This window comes from Mycteria americana, chromosome 1 (assembly GCF_035582795.1).
Source record: "Mycteria americana isolate JAX WOST 10 ecotype Jacksonville Zoo and Gardens chromosome 1, USCA_MyAme_1.0, whole genome shotgun sequence".
NCBI classification, from domain to species: Eukaryota; Metazoa; Chordata; class Aves; order Ciconiiformes; family Ciconiidae; genus Mycteria; species Mycteria americana.
The window spans coordinates 39,919,344-39,942,046 of record NC_134365.1 but is presented as its reverse complement, the minus strand read 5'-3'; the positions used below and the strand labels follow the sequence as shown (position 1 = coordinate 39,942,046).

Sequence of the window (22,703 nt, the reverse complement as noted above, 5' to 3'; positions counted from 1 at the left end):
GCAATAGCTGTTAATGCAGCCTCTTTATTCCAATGTAAATGTAGTCTAATGCTGAGAGAGCAGGTACTGCAGTTTTTGCCCATTCCCAGCTAGGGTTTTGGTATCTTGCCTTCCTTGTATAGACACTGGTATTTTTGTGGCCACATGGTGAGCTACATCAGAGCATCAATGCATCTGAAAAGTAGTTCAGCTAGAAAAAGAAAAAGAATTAAGAAACTGACACAGCCAACAACTAATCTGCTTCACCAAATGGTGAACTCTTTTGGTAACAGTCCAGATGTAAACTATCTTAGCCTGGAATATTAATCATGGTCTCAGCTGAAACTGAAGAGTGAGTAATATGGAGATTCAAGATGATACAAGCAGAGTCAGACCTTTCAGCCTGTCATGCTGAAGATAGGAAGAGAGGAACTAACAGGCCACTGTAAGTGTTCATTCATTTATGATAAGGTTTTGTTAACTTATTAATAAAACAACCACCACCCATCTAATGGAAGCATATCAAGCTATCAGTGAAATTGTTAAGAATACAATGTTGCCTCCAGTGTTCTAAAGGTGAGCCTCAAGTTGTTTTTAGCAGATTTTCCTAGTAGCAAAGAAACTTAGAACCTCCAACATACAGGTCCAAATCTACCTGCATATACTAACACGCACAAAATAATAATAAATATTATAAAAAAATAAGTAGTAGTAGTAGTTTATTTTACTTAAAAAAAGTTTGCAATTCTGACAATGAAATTACCATTTTTTACTGACTAGCTAGTAAGGTATTATGCTTAAACATCAAAAAGCTAGTCTTGAATTATTCATTTTAGACAGACTTTAAGAGCACCTTTACATTTCAAACTTGTTAAGTTACCAGGTATTACATGGCATTACCAGGCATACCCTTTTTCAAGCAATGACTCAAATATTTGACAATGTGTACTGCAGTTTTAAGTTTCTGTAACACTAGGGAGGTCTTTTGCATGTACCTTTCTGTAGGAGTCTTCTATCGTAGGATCGTATTTTTCAACAAATATTCCTTGAACAAACTGTACAGTCTGCAACACAAAAGTTCTTGTAAGATTCTTCTTGTACAGTGACATTTTGTAAACATTGAACACAAATTACTGTTCTAGGTGTATACTCAGTTATCCGCTACATTTTGGAAAACAAATTAAGTGACTGACATAACTAAATTATAAGAAACAACAGTTAGAGTAGACATATATGTCTATTTGACTAAGTACTGTTAGATGAAGCAATGCTACACCTTCCTTTATCCACTATCACTTGGAGCCTAAGAATTAAAGCATGCATTGATTTAAGGTTTGTCTAACTGTTGGAATCATTATTAGTTTTTAATTGAATAGGATATTGTATACAGCTGCATGGCTTTTCCATTTGCATTTAGAACTACTGCATCTTCTGCTATTTATCTGCCAGCACCGGAATTAGTCAAAAAGCAAGTGCCAGCATTTACTAGTCTTAACCAGACTCAGTAGGATATTCCTCTGTACCTAGCACATAGGACCTAGCGCAAGTCAAGTGGAACTTTAAGACTCAATGGCCAAGTCAGAGCAGACAGGTTCAAATCCAGAAATGCTGCAGTAAGATAAATAATTCAGAGGTGAAGGAAAAAGTTCTTTCACACTCTAAGATGATTTGTCATTTAAGTTTTCCTTTAGGAACAGCTTTGTAAGAGAACAGTTCTTATTTGATAGAGTGGACCTCCCTCTGGACTTTACTTTATAAGGTGCACAATTAAACTGAAAGATGTAAAGTTCTTAGGTGGGTTGAGAACACCATATTCTGTGAACTTTTTCAGTGCTAGTCTAGGTCAGACTAAACTTTTCTGTAATTGTTTAACTAAAATGCATGAGCTCTTTGTAGATGCATGATGATGCATCTACCTGCCTGCCACAGCTATACACCTGCTTCCAGGGAAATATGTAGAAAACATGATAAGGTTCCTATAAGCATGCAAATATATATTTGTATTTGCATAAAAGAAATATTAGTGCTTTAGAGACTGCTATCAAACATTAAGCAAACAGCACCCTGAAGACCTTTCTAGAGACAGGAGTTACCAAGGCCAGACACAGGCAGACCAGTTCACTGTGTGAGTTTCATGAAGCAGCCTGATTTCCCACAGACCTATGGCTGGGTTACCCAGTGAAGCCAGAGACCTTCATAATGCTGTGGCTATGCACTTCACTGTGCAAGACAGGCAAAGATCTGACCAAGCACCCCTCAGCAGTCATTACTTACATTTATGTTTATTTGTGCACACTTACATAAAAGAAATATGGGTTAGTAGAGAGTGTATTAGAGAAAAAGAGACATGAGAAGCCTAAGAACATGTACTTGAACTGCATCAGAGAGTACTTACCAGAGCAGACTTTCCAACACCTCCAGAACCAAGAACCACTAGCTTGTATTCACGCATGATGCAAGAGATAAATCACCCTCAATACCTAAAACACACAATAAATTGTTCACCATTTTGATCAACAGGACAACTATTTTAGCATTACTACAGCCACTGTAAGATCGCATATATAACAAGACATGAACAGTTAAATATTGGTATCAACTGATAAATGCAGGAGATACACCATTATAACCAGGCATAACCTAAGCAGGGTGCCACTAATTATTACACAATATGGAAACTATGGACATTTATTCAAGACAGAGTAACTGCTGAACGATGCTACTTTTTCATCTAGCACAAATAAAGTACCTCCAAGGTTTTCTTGTTACCGGGATTTTAACACTTAAAGAACCACCATTATTTGTGTGTTATCTAGCCTTATTTCATAGTCAAGATAGTACAGACTTGGAAAGTTTTTTAAATGGAGATTTTTATATCCCATGAAACAGTAATTTAGAGAAAAGGCAAGAAGAGATTAAGATTCTCTGTAATAAAGCCCTCAGTATCACAATCTTGCCAAAATATCACAGGTGTTTCAAAGAAAGCGCACAAGTATCTGGATGAACTGCTCACACCCAAGTGCATGTATCACCTCCTTAGAGGCCTCTGGATGGATTAATCTCTATTTATAGCAAGGAGGAATCAGGCATAGAAATTAATTTACTCCAATTGATAGGCCAGTTACTTGGATAACAGCATACCACCCAGTGAGGTGTGTTCATCTCGTAACATTTTGCAGAAACCTACGAAATCTCTTCTAGTCATGCAAACAAGTCCATGGCACCTCTCAGCTATAGTCACAGCAAGCATTAAGGTATTTCACAGGTTTATTTTTCGAGATCCTTCATTCACTCACAAGAAGTTGCTTGCACTATATATTTTGCGACAACAGACCCAAACCAATATTCCCAAGAGCCACACAGATGCCTAAAGAGCTTGCAGTTTTACAGTCACTATATTCACAGTATTGAATAGGTTTATGGGGTAGACAGCTGCTAATGCTTGTTACCTGTGGTACTGATACAGTAATTCTAAAAACGTCTCAAATTTCACAGCTACTACATCCTCTCCTCATCCATCGCCCAAACTTATTTCATATCACACAAGTTTTGTAATTTCATACACATACACACATAAATTATTTTCTTCATATGAGCTGACATGCATGAAATGTCTCCAGTCTCCTGTAAAGAACTGAAAGCATCAGCATGCTGACAAAAAAAAAACCAAACAACCCCAAACAACCACCAAACAAACAAAAAAACCACAGAACGGGAAACTTCTTTAGGCAATAGCATCTCTTTATTTATATTATCATTTACTTGAAATAACATCCAAAGTTTGATCTCTATACAGAAAGTACAACCATGACACAACAATCCAGTTCACTAAGCAGGGTTTGATAAAAGGTCTTAGTTAATTTTTTTTAATACAGTGGCCATTTTCAAACTATCAACTCTTAATGCAGCTACAATGAAATGCTGCAAACCATCAGATTTATTATTTCCTCTACCTCATTACTGTTCTCCCATAAAGAAATACTGAATAAACCCTTCTATAGTAAAGCTAACAGTTACTATTGATAAGAAACAATTATCCAAAAGGAGACAGCACGCATTTTCTCATTCTGAAACACTTAAATGCTAAACAAAGAATCAGACACACACTTGTATAAGAAAATTAAACCAACCTCTTCCCAGCAAATAAACACTTCTCAAAAAGAACAGCAGGATCCCAAAAGTCAGTTTTCAAAAAAATCCCTTCCTAAGTCTGAAAGTTGATTAATGTTTGTCTAGATATCTAACCGCAGTTATAATGACTGTAGTTTCATGAATAACTAGAGGCAAACAAAATATTCTTTTGAGACCATTCCTCTCCTACAAGCTAGATCTGTTCCCCTGTTCCACACTAGCTAGTGTGGCTGCCTACAGCAGTCTGGCAGATCTGCTTGTTCATCTTTGTTGAAAACTGACTCAGCAAAAACAAAACAAGGCCACAGATTTTGGGACATGTCTTTGGGCCATACTGCTCAAGAAAACACACCTCTCTCAGTCCTTCTAGCAACTGAGCTAACAGGACTGTTACTGCTGCCCTGGGAGAAGGTCTCAGTTCCTCTCCTGTACTGGCTCTAGCACACCAGATTGAGTTACCCGTTTTCTCCCCTCTCCGCGTGCGCAGAAAGATGAAACCCTCCCCAACAGATGAATAATTTGGGGGTTGAGGGAGAGGGAAAGTGCAGGGAATCGAACACAGGTGCTTGTACAAGGTAAGCAGCGGAAGCAAGGTAAGAAAGACCCCTCTCATCAGCAGTAATCTCACAGCATCTCTGGGAGTCAGACCATCTGTTAGGTGTTTAGCTCAAAATGCTAAGATGATTTACATAGAAATTAGAGCACCTCCATGTTAGTGTCCATCTTTGCCATCACTGATTAACTCCACATTGTCAGAAGACTTGAGAAATCAACAGGCTAGGTCCTATTTAATTTTCTTCTTGAAAGCACACGATGAGCAATCTTTCAACTTACCTAAACCATTTATTGCACCTTAAGCAAGCAATAGGAATGCAAGGAGAAAGCTATAAGGAAATAATACTGACCTGATACCCAGCAAAGCAGGTCTCCCCACAGGCTTCTATTACCAATAAATTTTGAGACTTTTCAGTGATTTTCACACGTAATAGAATATCTTTTCACTCCTGACTTTAAAAACTATGTTTCCTTCCCTACAGGAATTTTTTGCAAACATGGACCACCAGAACCATGCACACAAGTTTAATCTGTTTGGCACCACTGTAAATGTTCAATTAGATCCACAAACCCGTAAGTCATCCAGCCTTTCTACAAACCATAGGAAAAAGGATTGTCTCTAACTGTACTGAAATGCACCCTTCAAACTCATGACAAGTTAAACCTGTAACTACATGCCTGTCATTTCTTTAAAACAAACATTCAGTTATGCCCTTATTTTTGGAAAGGTGTCACTAGAATGACAAACTAGTGCGTGTAGGGGAAATCCCAGTACAGTAATCTGGGTGAACTGCAGCAATTTCACTGTCTTGAAAAGAACAGTTTAAGCAGAATTTTTCAGTCTTCAGTCTGAATTCAGCAACTAAATATGGAGATGTCAGTAACAAAGGCTGACAGTAATTTAGAAGTAACATAACTTAAGCAGCAGCTACCAAATACCTGTTTTACCTAGTGTTTTCAGTAATTTGTGACTTTTTCTTACTGAATGATCTACAATTCCTTAAAGAAAATTCCAAATCCTGAAATGAGAAGCTAACAACTTGGTTTTAGTGAGAGACTGGCAATTCCATTCTGGCTCTCAAACAGGGATTCAGGAATTTAATGCAAGCCAAGGCTTCTTTCAGCATCCAGATTTGGAAGTTCAGCCCTAAATATCCAATTGCTGAACTATACTCTGGAGCTGATTTCACTACTTTAAGTGGTGGTACATAATTAAAGCTTATATATACACACTATTACAGCTTGGTTGGCCAATCTTCTTAATCTCTGAAGCACCTAAGCAAAAAGTTTTTTTAAAGGTCTTTGAAGACATGACAAAGCCAGACTGCAGTACACTCAAACATTTATCTGACCTTCCCTCCAAACTCGGGCAATGAGCAATCTTAACTTCCTCTTTCTCCGTGACAACTGTTTTGTCATTTGTACAGTTACTCCTTAACTCACTGAGATCACACAGTAATCCTGTATATATACACACACCTATACAGCATAGAGGTAGCTTGGCATCTCTGCACTGGTCTATCATCAGGTAGTCTGGCTGTGACATCTTGGAATGAAACGCAAACCAATGCATTCTCCAAAATGCTTTAAGAAAGCTAACTTGGACATCTCTGACACAGCATGCGGCAGAAGCATCATCTATCATCTGCTCCCACTTAGATCTATCACCCCACTGGCTTTGAGTAGCAGTCCTGATGTAACTTCACCTTCTTCTTACTGTTTTCTAGAAGAAAAGAAAAACTCAATTCCTAGCTAAGAGAACGTTCCTAAGAAAGCTTTCCTGGTTACAGGTCTTTGCCTCCTTCTCAACTAAGAAACCACCAGCCCATGAAGCTAGGAGCTGCTTTAGGACACTGCAGTCCAACACACTGTTTGGAATAAAAGCCTAGCATGCGCTTTTTTCACTGACCGGTATTCCTGTTGGCTGCAAGTGTGCCCCAGCCTAAGTTAGGGCTCTGATCTTGCCTGAACTTGACTTTCCAGTGATTCCCAACTAGCCTGACCTGACTCTCCTCTAGCTCAAACCTATTTTTCCATATCACATATTGTACAGACTACTTGCATCCTAAACCCTGATCTTGCTCTTACTTTACTTTTCAGATTGACACAATACTTGACTCTGGAACTAATACTGTATTCAGCTCCATCCACTGCCATCACTATTTCCTTTTGACTCATTTATGACAAACGAGTGGGGGCAGAGGAGGAAGACGACAAAGTATAAAAGAGGAGGTTTAAGCCCTAAAGCACCCTATCTTTCAGTTACCCTGATAGCATTTGAAACAACAGAAGCCATTAAGCTTCAAGCAAGACATTAAAGTAAAAAGTTGAACTGTTGAAAGAGAGGCAAACTATAGAACCCGAGATGGAAGCTCAAACTTCTGGTGGATTTCCTTTTCTGCCTGGAAAAAAAAGAAACAAAACCCACCCCTAAAAACATTTCCCTAGCCTTTCTAAAACAGATACTGGACTTAATGCATGCAATATCTCTTTATAAAGTCTGTGCCTTGCATTTCACATATTGTCATCCCCTTCCACCGCCAAAAAAAGGAAGTTACTGGAAGAACTTTAGAAGAATATGTAATTATTGAACTATTTGTACAGTCAAGAGAGCTCAATGTAGCACCTTAGGAATAATTTTCAGCAGTCTGCACTAACCAGTCATTTCAATTATACCCTTCAGTTCTAAAGCTATCAGAAAGCAATTGTATTAACTGGAAAGGAGGAAAAAGGATCATTAGATCACACGATCTCAGTCATTCAAATAAGGAGACAGTTAGGTTTACATGTTTCCTTGTCTAAAACTTAGCACTCTGAAGCTACAGCTACATCGCAGCATGGCTAGCATTTCTACAATACGATAGGGTTAAGTCCAACAACAATATTTGTCTGTACTCCCCAGACCACCCAATCTCAGGGCTGTAAAATGGATATACTCAAAGGGGCACAACAGAAATGAAGAGACCATGATAACCGAGCAACAGATGAGCAAAATCCCCCCATATTTATTGGACAGTTAATGAGAAGTATCCACCGAATCATCCAATGATTAGATATAAATAAGTTTAAACTTATTCCTATCAAATGAACCAAGTAACCTGTTTGAATCCCCCTTCATTTAGTGGTGTCCATTTTAAGAGAGAAATTTTACTTTGAAAGCTGGCTATCTTTAAGGTGACAGACTTGCAAGGAGTGAGAGCAATGCCAACTTCCTTTGCTTTTTCATTTTTCTGCTTCTCCATCTTTAGGCAGAAAAATACTGTCAACTGTGGTCTCTCTGCAGGTGCTAAAGAACAAAAGGTTAGGAAGCATGCAAAAAGTAAGGCTTTTTTTCTCTTAACTGGAGCGGGTACTGGCTTTGAACAGCTGAGTCAAATATTTATATGCACAGATATTTAACATAACTGTGAACTCTGGAGATGTCTAATGCAAGATTTAGCTAGAAAGAGAAAAAGGAGGGAAACTACTCTTCTTCAAGAAATAGTGTTTTCACATAAACCGATTCCAATACTGTCTCAAGTATACAATCTCTCGAAAGTACAGAGCTCACTTTCAGATTGCCTCCATTAACTGCGAGTGGCACTTCAGTAACTGCCTTGCATACTTCCTGAAATGTAAGTCCATAAAACCACCATGTCTGTACAGCCTCTCTTGTTAGTTCGTTCATATTACTTTTTCTAATTAATGCATGTATTAATGCATTAGTGTAGGGTATTAAAGTAGCTGCTTAATTCTACTTCTGAATGGCACACTTCTTAAAATTAAAGTACTTGATAAACTAGAGGAGCAAGAGTTTTATATGCACATGGACACTATTTCCAATAAAGATTCTCTTTGAAGGATGAACAGATCTTTGAATAAATACCATTTGAACAGAAGGAAGAAAGGTTAACCAAGACAAAACACTAGAAAGGTATTTTCAAAGCTTCACATCTGTCAAGGACCATGAACGTGGAACTTGCTTTCAGCTTCTGCCCTTATCAGGTAAACCAGGAAAAAGTGCCTCCTGGACATTTTCTTGAACAATTTCTTGAAGTATGTCTCCAGAAAAAGGCAAACCAAAGCAATGATGCTAAGAAAGTTGAGGAATAAGAAACCCTACTTTAGTAGTGAATGAAGAAACTGCACGCTTACTGCTTGTAAAGCTTTCCTAAAAAGCAACCACACAACAAAGAATTCATCAAGGTTTGAATACCATTGGTAATTGGACTTGATACAGTATTTATGAAAGTGGGTTTTTTGTTGTTGTTTTTGGTTGGTTGGGGTTTTTTTTTGTTTTGGTTTTTTTGTTGTTGTTTTGTTTTGTTTTTTTAGAATTTAGTTTTCTTTCAATTCCTTCAGCTTCAAATTCTGGTTTCTGATTCAACTTTATTACCTGTCTGAGGAATGGGAAAGCTAATAATCCAATCTTTCCAAGTGATATTAAATCAAATGAAGCTCAAACTGGAGCTCAGCCCCAGGCCAAAGACATGAACTAAATACAGTCATTACTTCAAGATATCCCCGAGACTTGCTTATGTGAACTAGTTGTTCAGGTCTAGAATTAAACAAATAATCCAACCCAGAAGCATTATCATTTTCAGAAGGGATCATGATTATTCAGCACTTTACAGACACCACGATTCTTGTTCAGACCCTGACATTCTGGTTGTATCGTGAAGTTGCAGTGTATTCACTAAAATTTTCGTAATGCTTCTGCCCCAGCACATTTACCTCTCTGGAAGACATGCTTTGTTAGAACCACCTTGGGAATAGTACTCCTAAATTAATCTGAACTGTTTGCATAAGAAAAAAAAAAGTTTCAAACATTAGAATGACAGATGAAGCAAATTAACCAACTGGTTTACCTGCTTACAATTCGCAGTGGAGGGAAAAAAAAGCCAAGGAAGAAAAACCTGCTTCTCAGAGAGGGTATACTGGCCCTGAGATGGAACAAGATGACAATGGTCAGACATTTGGAAAAATAGCTCTAGTTCAGTCACAGGACTAGCCAAGGTCAGAGGATTAAGCCTTCCCAGACAAGATGTTTCCCACTTCTGGTACTGGAGCAGTCTCAGGCAGCCAAACCTAAATCTTTCTAATTGTCTATACCATCCAGATTCCACTCAGTTTTGAGCCTCTTACTTTAGAACCCCTTTCTTCGGGGAAGCAACTAGTTAGAGAGGATGTGTGCTGTTCTTAATATTCCCCAAATAGTTACATGTAAAGGGAAGTCCTAAATTCTTATCCCTCAACTCCAAGGAGGTTTGTTGGGGGTTTTTGTTTTTGAAGAATAATTTCAGTGCCTGAGCAGCACCTTGACAACATAACCCAAAGTGGAAACCTGTTCATTTTCACCAACTTTTAGATGCTTTAGGAATTAAAGCAACTCAGATGATACTTACTCAACAGGGTAAGCGGTATCTCTTATGAAAGAGAAATTAAAATACTCCAGAGCTGACTTTCACACTTATTTATAGAAAACATTATTCAGAAATCAATTCTGAAGACAAGATACACTGAAAAGCTGATCGGGCCTAATTAAAGACTTTTATACTCAAGACTCCTGGAAGTAGAGCTATTTCATTACTAATGCAGACTCTTTGGAAGTGAGTCAACTGTTCGGTAAACAAAGCTAGAAGCTATTTTTATTTCTAGTTTTTACCTGGTTTTGATAGCTTCTTGTCTTGACAAACAAGTATTTTGTCAGTTGGACAGCTAGTTCTTCTGGGCACTAATAGAGTAATTTTTCTTGGACAAAAATATTTATTTGATTATGTTCAACTATTTTAACTGATGCCAGAGAATCTTCAGAGGATTTTCAAAAAGCTGTCTGGGTGATTAAGCTTATCCAGTGACATGAAATCATACTAACCACCTGAGAAAAAGGCAGAAACCTGAAAACAAGTTACTGCAGCACAAACAGTGCACTGAGGTTTAAGTTGCTCCTTGAACTGCCCACAGGGACACTTGCCCGCAGAGATAGCTTAACCAAGTTTTCCTCCTTTCATCGAAAGGAGCTACCTTGATTAATACTGCACACAGGGACAATTTCTGCAAAGCAGCTAATGTGAGCTTACCTTGTGAGACTAGTTCCACTGTCTATAATTATTATAGCTGAATAAAATCTGATTTTTCTTAAGTCAAAGTTAACTCCCAGCTAGATCTTAAATCTGAACACAGACTTAATACATGTTCTAAGGATGAAAACTGGTCTTCTTGAAGCCACTGATATTTCAAGATGAAAGCTTCCTAACGTGAGAGACTAACAAGCATGTGCAACTTGCAGAAGTTTCATACAAAGTGTAAAAAGCAATTTCAAAGCAAGTGATGTAATGAACATTCTTAAGCTACTAAAAAATATGCTATGCTTCAACACTTACTGAGTTCAAGTTTCATCTTTGTGCAAAAATTCAAATCTGTCAATTCAAATTTGGAGTCCCTTATAAAACCTAAGCTATGTAGTCTATTTAAGCCTCAATTGGAGTTTGCAACATTTATCAGATTTATTCTTATTTTTGGTGACTGTTTGCCATGGTTTTGCATTTTCTCCCTATTTCTGTAAAATAGTCACCCTCCCCCATGAAAGTTGTTTGTGCGTGTTCTACCAGTCAGACTTCCAGCTAAAACAGTGATCTCGGAATTCCTGAAGAAACTGAATTGCAAATGTTTTTATGCTTGCAAAGAAAATCCAGGCAGACAATAAATAGGAAGAAGAACACTCAGATTTTTAGAAATACTACAAGTATATTAAATTCAGATAATGCATAATTACCGCATTATGATATCTTGCTAGACATAAGCTAAGTATTCAACCATACAGCAAGTTTTGAGAACTGAGACAGCAATTTACTGCTGTGAATTTGGCTCTAATGTCATTGCAGAGAAGGATCAGGATTTAGTTGTAAAACTTTTATCAATTAATGGATTGCCACATCATGGTATACCCAACATGCTTTACCTAATATGCATCCTTCTGATTAAAAGCAGATACAAGGATTTGTTTCTCTGCATAAATGTTACAGCAAATTTTATCTTTCAAGCTACAAAACCAGTTAAAAACAGCAGGACTACCAAGTAAGGCGTGGAGATTTTCAGAGTCAAGATACTTCTCTTGTAAAAATGCACTCGTGCAGTTTGAAAGTTACTTCCAGAATAAACTTGCCAGTTGGCTTAAGATACTCTTCTTTGGAAAAAGGCAGCTTAACTTCTGTTGCAGAGACAAGACCTAGCCTCAAATTCCATGTGTCATCTGCTTAACATCTGGCAGTCCTAGCTCTACTCTCATTGTGACACTGGCTGCTGAACCAGTAAAGCTTTGTATCACGTTTCCTTCTACCGACATAAGGCAATGCTCAGTTCAGCTGCAATTCCAATACCACCTGAATTTTTGTCCCTCCTGCCTATTTTGCTCTATAACCTACACATCATATACATCCCTGGCAATGCCAGAGCTTGCATACCAAGGTATCATTACTTGCACTGTCTTCATTATTAAAAGTTTGGTTTCAATTCAGGTTTGTTAGATTACTAACACATTGTCAAGGCACAGACATATAGAATTCCTTCATTATATGATCCTTCATTACTGGCCATTTAAGACTGGCTGGTGTAGGCCCTTTACATACAAAGTATCCTTCCATAGTATGATTTACAGTAATTCTATTACAAATCAGGTTGGTAGCCTGAGAGCAGTCTTACAAATTCCCATACGTCATTTTAATTAAGATTAGAAGTTTTATCTGTTGAAAGGACACTGATTCTATGCAAATTGAGAATACTAGCTACTAGCATTCATTAACAGGAATAAAATTAGTTCTTCCATGATAAATGAACCATACCAGCCAAGTCCCAAGTAATTGTAACTCATGTCTGTTTTGACCTCTCAATCAATACTTCCCTAACAGAAACATGGTATTTGAACATGAGCAGCAAATGTCACTCAAACTCACCCAAATTATACGTAATCTCACAAACAGTTCTTTTGTTAAAGCTTGAGACATCTGTCCTGAGGTTAAGCTGAAAAAAGCATACACCAACACCCAGGAATAACTACCATCTTCTGCCATATGGTTTTGCTACCTCTGCAACTACGGAGGTGCAACCTTAACTGCTTCTTTTCACAGTCAACTTTATTAGCTGATCCACTGATGAAGGTGGGTTTGTAAACAGTCTGAAATGCTTAACTGAAGCAGCCAAAACTTGGGCAGAACATCCTGTTCTGTTTCAAGATGCTACTGCCTCGCTGCCAGAACTTAGGGATGGTAGCTCCTCAGGGAACGTCCAACTCACAAACATACCTTGACTAGAAGATGACAACTGTAGAAGGTGACCTCCACACCTCTGCCCATATGCAGATGCACATACAACTTGGTTGTTTCTGAGGCAACTGCTAAGTTGTCACAAGTGTCAGACAAGGGTATTTAAAAAAAAAAAATGACTAAAACAAATGCTGGCTTATCTTAACATGCCAAGCTGTGAACTGCTGTAGTTCTGCATCTGCTTTGTGAGCAGCTGATGCATCTTACCCCAAAAAAGTCTCATTTAATGGGTCAGGAATTTCCAAGAGAGGGGAAAAATCTGGCAGTTATGAGTAGGAACCTAAAGGTAAGCAATTCACACTTGCAAGCCTGAGCGCATAGACACAATGACACCTACACAAAAAGCTCAATAATTTTAACCAAATTAATTTGAATGACACTTATCTCCACACCGCTTTCTATTTCATGGATCAGATCTTTACTTGAGAGTTACCAAATTAATGAGGGTTAAACTTGTTTAATCAAGTCTCCACAAGAGTCTATTTGAATCTTCTTGAGATCACTCTAGTTCTTGTTTACACCATACTTTTTGGTTCCTCTGCATCTTCAAAGCTTGCCATTTTCTGGAGAAACCTGTCATTACCTTAAGACTCACTCTGCTGTTAAGTCAAATCAAACATGTACTTTGATAAGGTAGCAGAAGATGTCCAAAGCATACTGAAATTTAAAATCGGCTCCAGAGGTTTGGATGGGAAGACCTTTCTAAATACAAATCAGCATGTCTGGTTTTCTAAGAGTCATCTATTATTTAGACTATGACAATCACCACAGCATTTGAACAAGCATTACTACTACATCCTAAATTGTTTACTGAAGAAGAGTTTTACTTCCAGCAAGTTAAATATATGTGTCTCAAAACAAGCTATATTTTGGGCAAAGCCTGAGTGGAAGAATGACTTTTCAGTGCACCCTGACTGTTCCAGTGAAGCAAGTTTATCCTTCAAGAAATCAGTCTTGTATTTCCACATTAGGGTGCTCCCAGTTTACCCAGTGTGTCCTCTGTTTAGGTTCTTGGGATTTATGACTTCAACCTTCTGTAGATAAGGCTGTGAACGGTTCCTTATTTTCACTTCTACTATCACAGCAGAGTCAGCATTCAGCTTGGAAAAGAGGCTTCAGCTTTCCTCTGTGAAACTTACGGCATTGAATTTCATTTAAAAAGTAGTCCACAATAAGATTAAGTAATGGAAGAATTACATTACCTGAAAATACCAATATTTTCAAGTTGATATATTTGTCTTTGAAAAAAGTATTTGCAAACTGCATCTTAAGATCTTGCCTCTGGCTAGAAGCAGGATGTACTTTCAGTTAGCAAGACTGCACATTGTTCAAAATATTGGTTACTGTAGTTAAATCAAGTCTGAACTAACATGCACTTAATGTTACTTCTCCATCAGTTTCCTGGCTAGACAGGACCCAGATTTCTAGCAGAAAAGGAAGAGGTAGCATCAGGACTTCTTTGTTTGTCAAGAATAAAACTGCACAACCTACTCGATCTTTTCATTCTAGGCTTCACATGAAATATTCTTATTTTCTCACTCTAATTCCTACTCACGTAGATACAGCACTTTTCTTCTGAGATTACTCTTAAGAGTTTGATGAAAAGCAACACCAGATCAAAAGGATGCCAAACACCAGCACATACAGTGGCCTAAAGCACTTAATTGTAAAATCTTCTTTTCAGCTACTCAGTTTTTGCAGAACTTCAGCTATTACACTTAAGTTTTCTATGCAAGATCTCTGGCTGAACCTCAATTTAGCTTAGGGCATTTCCTGAAATAAAAGGTTTAGGGAGATCAGAAAAAAACCAGAGGATCATTAAAAAAAGCAATGGACTTGCTCAAATATAAAGAAAGGTAAAAAGGTAACAATAAACTGTAAGAACATACAATGAGCAGAAATAGGTATGATTCTGAAATGCTTCTTTCTCTCTAGTATTCAGATATAAAAAGCAGGTAGAAAATTGTACACCAGAAGTAAGAACATTTGAAGACCAAGCATCCAGTTGAAAAATGAGTTATGAATGCCTGTTTATTATAGTATCACAGACTTCTCTCTATTGGCCTCCAAACTTACTCAATGCCCAGGATAATCTATATCAAGTAAGAGGGTGTCTCTTCTTTGGTGAGATCCCACCTGATCTGCTACTTAAGTCAAAAAAGATATATCAAAAAAATGGGAGAGTGATTCTCCAGCATGACAATCAGCTATTCTTGCCTCTTCCAGTGCTCCTTCTTGATGCCACAGGACTACTACACAGTCTCTTATGTTCCACCAAGTGCTAAGATGACAATTGACCTCAATTTCTAGAAGCATGGCATATTCTCAAATAACTAATGTCAGCAGAAATTGGATTTTGAACACAGCATTTCACAGCACACTAAGAACACAAGTCCAAGGCATCTCAAATTGTATACTTATATTCAGTGAATACTGTTGATAGAGAACTATCTCAGAAATTCATCTATGGACTGGTATAATATGTGCAAGAACTCTGAAGGTGAAGTCACACTTGCCAAGAACTCATTTCTGATGCCACTCATCATAAAATCCATTAAAACAGATAGCATTTTCTGTACACTTGCACCAATAAAAACAATAGGCAGTAAATAACAAAAGGACCATTCCCTGAATGGGAATAAAACCATCACACTCACAGAATGCCTATTGGCCATCAATTCTCCATTTTAAACAAGTCAGAAGAATCACAGAACAACAGTGTGATATATCCTTATACATACTAACTATATAAATAAAACTCCAGAAGCGCAAAAGTCAAGAGTTTGCATGCAGTATTAATTTATACACTTTCCCAACCCTGAGAAAGTCCTTCAACAATATTGTATGCAAAAAGCAATGACATGAAGCCAAGTAGGCTATGCTTATGGGTCATCCTGTACATCAAGCTTTCAGAATGTTATCTTGTAAGTAGCCTCTCAATGAAAGATCAGAGGAGAGTTACAGACTGCATCTTACAACATCTAATAATTCACCTTAACCACTTCACATTTGCAACATTAATAAAAGAGGTTCCTGCATGGTGTGTCGCTGGGCTGCCCCCACACTTAACTGACCACATAAGCCTGGACACATAGCCATGTACAGCTCAGTCTTAACTGTAAATGGCACAGTATAAACAAATAATCTAGTCCTAAATACTGTATTGCAGAGAATAAGGTTCTTAGATAACTTCCACTTAATAGATTACTTCCATTCCACATTCCAGTCTACTCCTTCTCCACATTCAGAAGAAATAAAACACATTGCAACTCTCCACTAGTCTTCTCATGAATCACTTTCGGGGGAAGTATCAGACCAGATGTTATAGAAGTTTGATTAACTGCAAGCAAGGATTGTACAACTGCACAACTTAACTATCAGTATTGTCTGGGTTCTGATGCAGTCCAAGCACTGTTCAGCATACCAGCTTCATCTTAAATAAAAAATACTGACCATACATGAAACTTTTAGAAAAAACAAAAGTAGCTGGTCTGGCCCTGCAAGTACCGAAAACACTTTGATTTCAGTAGTGCTGAAGTGCCACACTTAGCAACATACAGGTCCTCCTTCTGTCTCCTGTACCTCCCCTCTTGAACTCCACACAGGTAACACACATATCTGCAGTTCATCTTTAACACAGATGTGGTGGTACTCTTTTTGCTTCTTCCTGATATTTGAAGAATGCTTTTAAGAAATTTCCCTTCATTGCAGACATGAAAAAAAATGAAGGCACAACTGGTTAGGCTGCGCAACAGAGACTATGAGTGGAAAAAAGAGGACAAGACTTCAAAAACTAAGACAACTAATACAGAGAAACAAAAATAAACAATTGCTGAGACTATCTATGTTCACAAGTTATTTTAGATTAACTGAAGAGGAGGCTAGCCAACACTCATTATTTGGGATACAGATAGCAAATTCATTTAAGAAAACACTTTCACCATCTCATTTCACATAAAGTTATGAAGTAAGCCACACTAAAGGAATATAGTTAACTACACCTTTTCCTTTAATCCAGATTACCTACTGAAATCAAACTTAATAACAACTGTTACAATTAAAGCAAATAAGAGTGACATTCACCTCAATGTCAACAAATTTTGATGCAAAGAGTACATTCTTCTCAGAGTTTCTATGAATAAAGACAAGAATTACAGCTACAGATCCTTGCTTAAAGTTTGTCTTCAGTTATGAAATAAACCGTTCTCCTGTTCCAGTTCTTCAATACTGTCCAAAATTTAATGATACAAAGTTTCTCACAGCTCTATTATTAGAGTTACATTGAAAATTATTTCATGAATGAGTAACAGTGGCACATAATATCCTTTTTTGCAGAAAACCTGGTCAAGTCATTCAGATTTAGGACATCTTCGTGTGTTGCAACAGCTGCAGGAATGATATGAAGTGATCTAAGAAACTAGGGGTTCCCTGAAGTGAATCTCAGGCTGAAGAGAAACATGAGATGCTGCTTCTCTGCCACAGGATGCAAACACCAGTCCATTAGAAGGGCTAGGCTGTCCCAGTCCTGCACTATGGTCTGGCCTTCCTCCCTTGGCCAAGAATGAACTAACCACGTGTACTGTAATTGGCAGTCTCTTTTCATAGTTGCATAGCAGGGATTTACTTCAAATAACATCAAGTCCTTAGATTCATAACTAGAAAGCCGAGTGGGACAGCATACAAGATACTGTCGAATGCCTCTTCTTCCTAGCTCAACTCTAAAAAGTTCCTTTAATTCTGCTACACACATTCCTGTAGGGTCTTATAGTAACTTTCACTCTACTGCTTCAATAGTAAAAATTACTATTAAAACACTGCTCTTGAAAAAAGAGCATCCTGAATAGCTAAAGAGCCCCCAAATCATTTTATATTTCAAAAGTTGCCTACTAGGCAGATTTCCAACCTGGCATTTACAGCCTTCCTTCCTTTCCTTGCTGCTAGAGGAGAGGAACACATAGTATGTCAGAAGCTCACAACAGTGTACATAAATAGGCACACACAATAATAAAAAACCCTTTCCACTTTTAGTTGTCCAGTGTTTATTTAGGCATTCCAAAGCTCGAGAGATGAGAGCTTCAGGCCAGAACCTACTGCTGCTTTTGAAGGTAGCCTCATTCAACCATTCCATGAAGAAACAGTTTGTGCCACCAGACAAGGTCTTTGACTTTCTCCAAATAGTGCTTGCCTACTATAAGCAAACTGCCATAGCTTCATCAGAATAATGCTTCTGCTACACCTGTTCTACTCGGTTTTCTCATGGTTGACAGGCCTTAAGGAAAGAGTGATACATTAGATGCTTTAAGTGAGATACTAAAGCTCTACTGCAGCCAACTGCTGAACAAATTTGAAAACTCAATAAACTTGAAAACAGGTCCCCTATTAACAGCATTCAAGTAACAAAAAACCCTTCCTCTTTCCCTGCTTTATGCAAGAAGAACAGAAACAGACCATTTTAACCACATCTGAGCAGGAAAACAAAGTTTGCCTTCGAATATGAAGGTGTAGTTACTGTAGATACTCCTTCAATCTCTCCAAACAAGGAGGCTGTCTAAAATATCCCTCTACCTGACCTAGATGCAACAGAACACAGAAGAAGCCTGCCCCAACTCAGCAGGGATTCAACGCACTGACATTACACAGTGCACTTCGGTCTGCTTTTGTATTTGTTCCGAGGCAAAAGAGTTGTGCTTGCAACCACAAGCTAAACACGAACTTCTGTTGCACAGGGCATGCTTAGTGATCTGCTTACTAAGAGACCAATTTTGATTAAAACTCACAACGACTTGAGCTTACCCTGAAGAACACTCTCAAACATCAGTCAGATGTCTGAAAGTTATCTAAGCGTTACTTATGATGAGCCAATTCATAAAGGGCCTGCCTACCCTCTTACCATACACGCAAGGACAAAAAAGTGCCTGTTTTTATCTCTAAGATATTCTTACCCTTAAGAGCACCTCTCCATACCTAGCTCTGAGCAGCTAGCAGAGCTCTGCGGATGACAGGATTGGCACTATAGCAGTAAGCGTCAAGTACTTCTGTGACTCTTGCACTTCCTACATCCCAAATGATAGGTGGACAACTGTTTTAGTTCCCAGTCATTTACTAACTGTTAGATCACAAGCTACAGCATAGCCTTCAGCACATTTCCTTCCTCAGCCACACAAGTAATTTCTTTCTCCTTTTGTAGGCCCTCACCTAGATTCCCATCTGTTTGCCTCTGCTCCAGAAAGGCTCTCAATTAAAAAGACAGTCAGTTTTACTCTGCAAAAGTGGCACAGCACAAAGAACTGTCATGGCTCACTTCAGATTTATTTTTGATGAACTGTCCTACAGCAGAGCTTCGGAACAAAATAGCACAATTTTAATTCCACTCAGAAAACTTATCTGGTGCATGTATGCAGTAATAGAAGCAAGACACACAGCTACAGACAGTAAAAAGACTATCGCAGGTTTTTTTCCCATATACAAGTCCTGGTTTTAGACCCGGAGTCTTTCAACTCTGTTTTGCAGATTATTTCACCCCCAGGCAGACAGGTGCTCCAAGTTACGATCAGATTTGCTGCAAAAAAGATACACGACATTTATATTGTACAGTGCAACTCAAAACTCAGTTATTTAGCTACAGATAATTATAAAACTTTACACTATGGTTGCAAGTTGAAATTGAAGTAGTTCATACCACTACGAGAAGCATCCCTGAAAATATGCAGGTACCAAGGAATAAAAGACTGCATCTAATTAGTTAGAAAGTTTATTTGCAAAGCCTTTGATGTGAACAGCCAAGGTAACCTCCACTATTCACTCAGCTCATTTTTAGCTAGAATGAAGTCTACAGGATAGACTTTGAGCAAGACTAAAAAAAAAAACCGATGCGATGAATAAAGAAAGTGAAAACACTTGACTTAGCAAGTTGTTGGGGTTTTTTTTTCCCCCCAAAGCTTGCGATTTTAACACAGAGGCAAGTCATCCAAAAGATGATCATTTGATTCATTTTGCAAGTTTTCCATAGAGGAGTAGAAAAAAAAAATTACTTTTGAAAGGAAAATATATTTGGTTTTGAATGGTTACTATATGAGACAATGTGATTGCTTCTTTGCCTTTTAATTATAATTTATGAAAAAGAAGAGGTTTTTGTGTCTTCTTTTTTATAACAGTAATTTCAATGTATATTTGACCATGAAAGAATAGTGAAAAGTCTTTGTCATACACTGTCTACACATTTCACATTGGGGTAAGATGTAGCTGTTATATGCTGGAAAGAACAAATTACACTAATCAAAACATCTAAATGCAAGCACACACACACAACCTGTACAATTTTCAAGCTGGGCATCTCTGAAACACCCTCTCTCCTGGAAGCGTACTACCTTACTATCATACCCCGAAGCAGTATAGAAAAAGCTTTTTTTTTTTTATAACCCCTGAAAAGGATAACCCATCCCTTTAAGACAGAAAAGGGAGTAAAAGCACACTGATCTTTTTTGCAGGAAACCTTGGTTTATTATCCTCTTTTTGTAATCCGAGGCAAACGTGAAAACACTTGGATTTGGGTTTATTCGACCCTTTGCAAACTTCACTTTCCTTCCACCGCTTCTTCACCAACACACGCAGAAGGGTATGAGGTATCTCGGGGTTATTAGACGGGTTTGGCGCAGGAAACATCAGTCAAATTCTTCCATTTGCTTCGACACGGGCGTGGGGGTTGTTTAGACGAGATGAACATCCCTGTCATCCCATTTTCCTTTTTATTTTGTGACAAGGAGGAGGCGAACTCGCTAGCCACGACGTTGCCTGCTTGTCCCACCCCGTGGCTACCCCAACCACAAGCACTGGCGGTCGGCGGGCTGCCCGGCCGGTCTCGGGGCGCTGCGGTAGCAGCGGTAGCAGCGCCCCGAGACCGGCCGGGCAGCCCGCCGACCGCACCCGGCCTGTCCCCCCCTCGCCTCGCCCCCACACACCGGCCGGAAAGAGCGAGCAGCTTCTCTCCGACGACCGGACTAGGTGGGGCTCCGGCTCGGACTTCCCGCTGACAACGACGACGGCAGCCGGGGACCGTCCCCTTCCCCGCCCGCGGCGGGGCCGAGCCGGGCGTCACCCGCCCCTCCCCGCACCCGGTCGGGCCCCACGTCGCGGCCCCGAGCCGCGGGGTTACAACTTTCCGCTTCCGCTCCAACTTCTGCTCCGGCGACCGGCGGGAGGGGGGTGGCGGCGAAGGGCAGGGCCGGGCCCTCGGCCCGGCTGGCAGCGGCTGCCCCTCAGCGCCCCGCTCTCCCCCCCAGCCCCCCCCCGCCGTGTCCCCCCGCGCCTGAGGCCGGACGAGGCGGCGGCTCACAGTTCCTCCTCCGCCATGTTTCAGGCTCTTGCCCCTTCCCTCACAGAGCGCCGCTCCCCGTCGTCGCCGCCGCCGCCGCCGCCGCCGCTCCCCCCCCCGCCCGCCGCCGCCGCCGCCGCCCCCACCGGCCCGTCCCCGCCCCGCCGCGCCACCTGTACCAGACACGCCGCTCCCCACCCCACCGCCACAGCGGCGCGGCCCGGCCCGCGCTCCCCGCCGCGACCTACCGGACAGCGCCTCCGCTCCCCGCCGACCGCCGCCGCCTCGCCGGCCGAGCCCGCTGCGCGCCGCCCGCTCCGCTCCCTCTCGCTGCCTGTGCCGGGGCGCGGCTTGGGGCCGTCGCCGTGACGCCGCACGCCCAGCCTCGCTCTGGCGCGGCGGGGGCGGTGCGGAGGGGAGGGGTGACCTCGCCGCTCCGTTCCCCCTGCGCAGGCGCGCGGCACGGCGCCGCGCAGCCGCCCCTCCCCCCATCGCTCCCCACCCCCCCGCCCGCCGGGCCCCATCTTGGGGCGGCCGCACCTCCGCGGGGCACTGACACCCCCCGGGCACACACCGGCGGGGACTGAGGGTAGGAAGGGTAGGAAGGGATGGCCGCCGGTCCGGCGGCGCTGCCCTGACTGGAAACCCTGCTGGGGCGGGCCGGGTTGCCCGCTGTGCGGCTCTGCGGCCTCCCCCGGCCTGCCGCCACCGCCTGTGGTGGCAGCGAGGGAGGCCTCCCCCGGGCCCGGGGCGTGTGGGGGCCCGGGGCAGGCGGGCAGGAGACGTGAGCCGTCGTCGTCGTCCACATTCCCCTCCGTTGGACTTGGGAGATTTTTACTTGAGGATGGAGCACGAGCAAAATGCGCAGTTTCGGCGGCCAGGGGCTGGAAAAGTGTGTTAAAGCTGGAAACCACAGCCCAGCGTTGCCTTGCAGTGCCAGGCCTGTCTGTACCCCGTCTCCAGCCCTGTCAGATGTTCCCGAAAATGCCTTGTGCTCCATAGCAGCGCGTCCTCTCCCCAAGTTCTCATTGGGATGACGTGGTCCGTCTCTCCCCAAGTTCTTGTGAGCCCCAAGTAGGAGCCATAGGTTAGTTACAGCTCAAAGGCTGGCCGAAAGCACGTTATGGTTGCTTAAGTTAATTTGGAACATCAAGAGCTGGAAACGTAAATGCCAGGGCAGTATTTCTTACATTTCTATCCATTGGTGAAAGGTGTTTTAGAAATGTAACATACTACTGTTTTTATGTGGATTATTACACCTCTGGATGTGAACAGCCTATCATTAGCCCTGCTGATACAAAGCAGGATGCCTATTGCCTGCAAATAATTATGATATTTCTTAGCCTTTCTCTTATTTTAGTCCTAAATAATATAAGTCACTTTTTTCCTGTGTCGTGAATATTTTCCAGTTACAAAGGGTTTAACAG

At 40.7% G+C, this 22,703-nt stretch overlaps 1 protein-coding gene across 1 annotated transcript in view; it reads right to left on the bottom strand.

Moving 5' to 3' along the window:
- Positions 1-21,686, bottom strand: part of RAP1B (RAP1B, member of RAS oncogene family) — a 31,877-nt gene extending 10,191 nt beyond the window's left edge. The window contains exons 1-3 of the mRNA XM_075495325.1: positions 21,525-21,686; positions 2,375-2,459; positions 975-1,043 (exon numbers count right to left, since the gene is read on the bottom strand). Coding sequence (XP_075351440.1) covers positions 975-1,043; positions 2,375-2,431 — 126 coding nt within the window. The 5' untranslated portion in view covers positions 2,432-2,459; positions 21,525-21,686. The remainder of the gene's footprint in view (positions 1-974; positions 1,044-2,374; positions 2,460-21,524) is intronic.
- Positions 21,687-22,703: the final 1,017 nt, after the last annotated feature.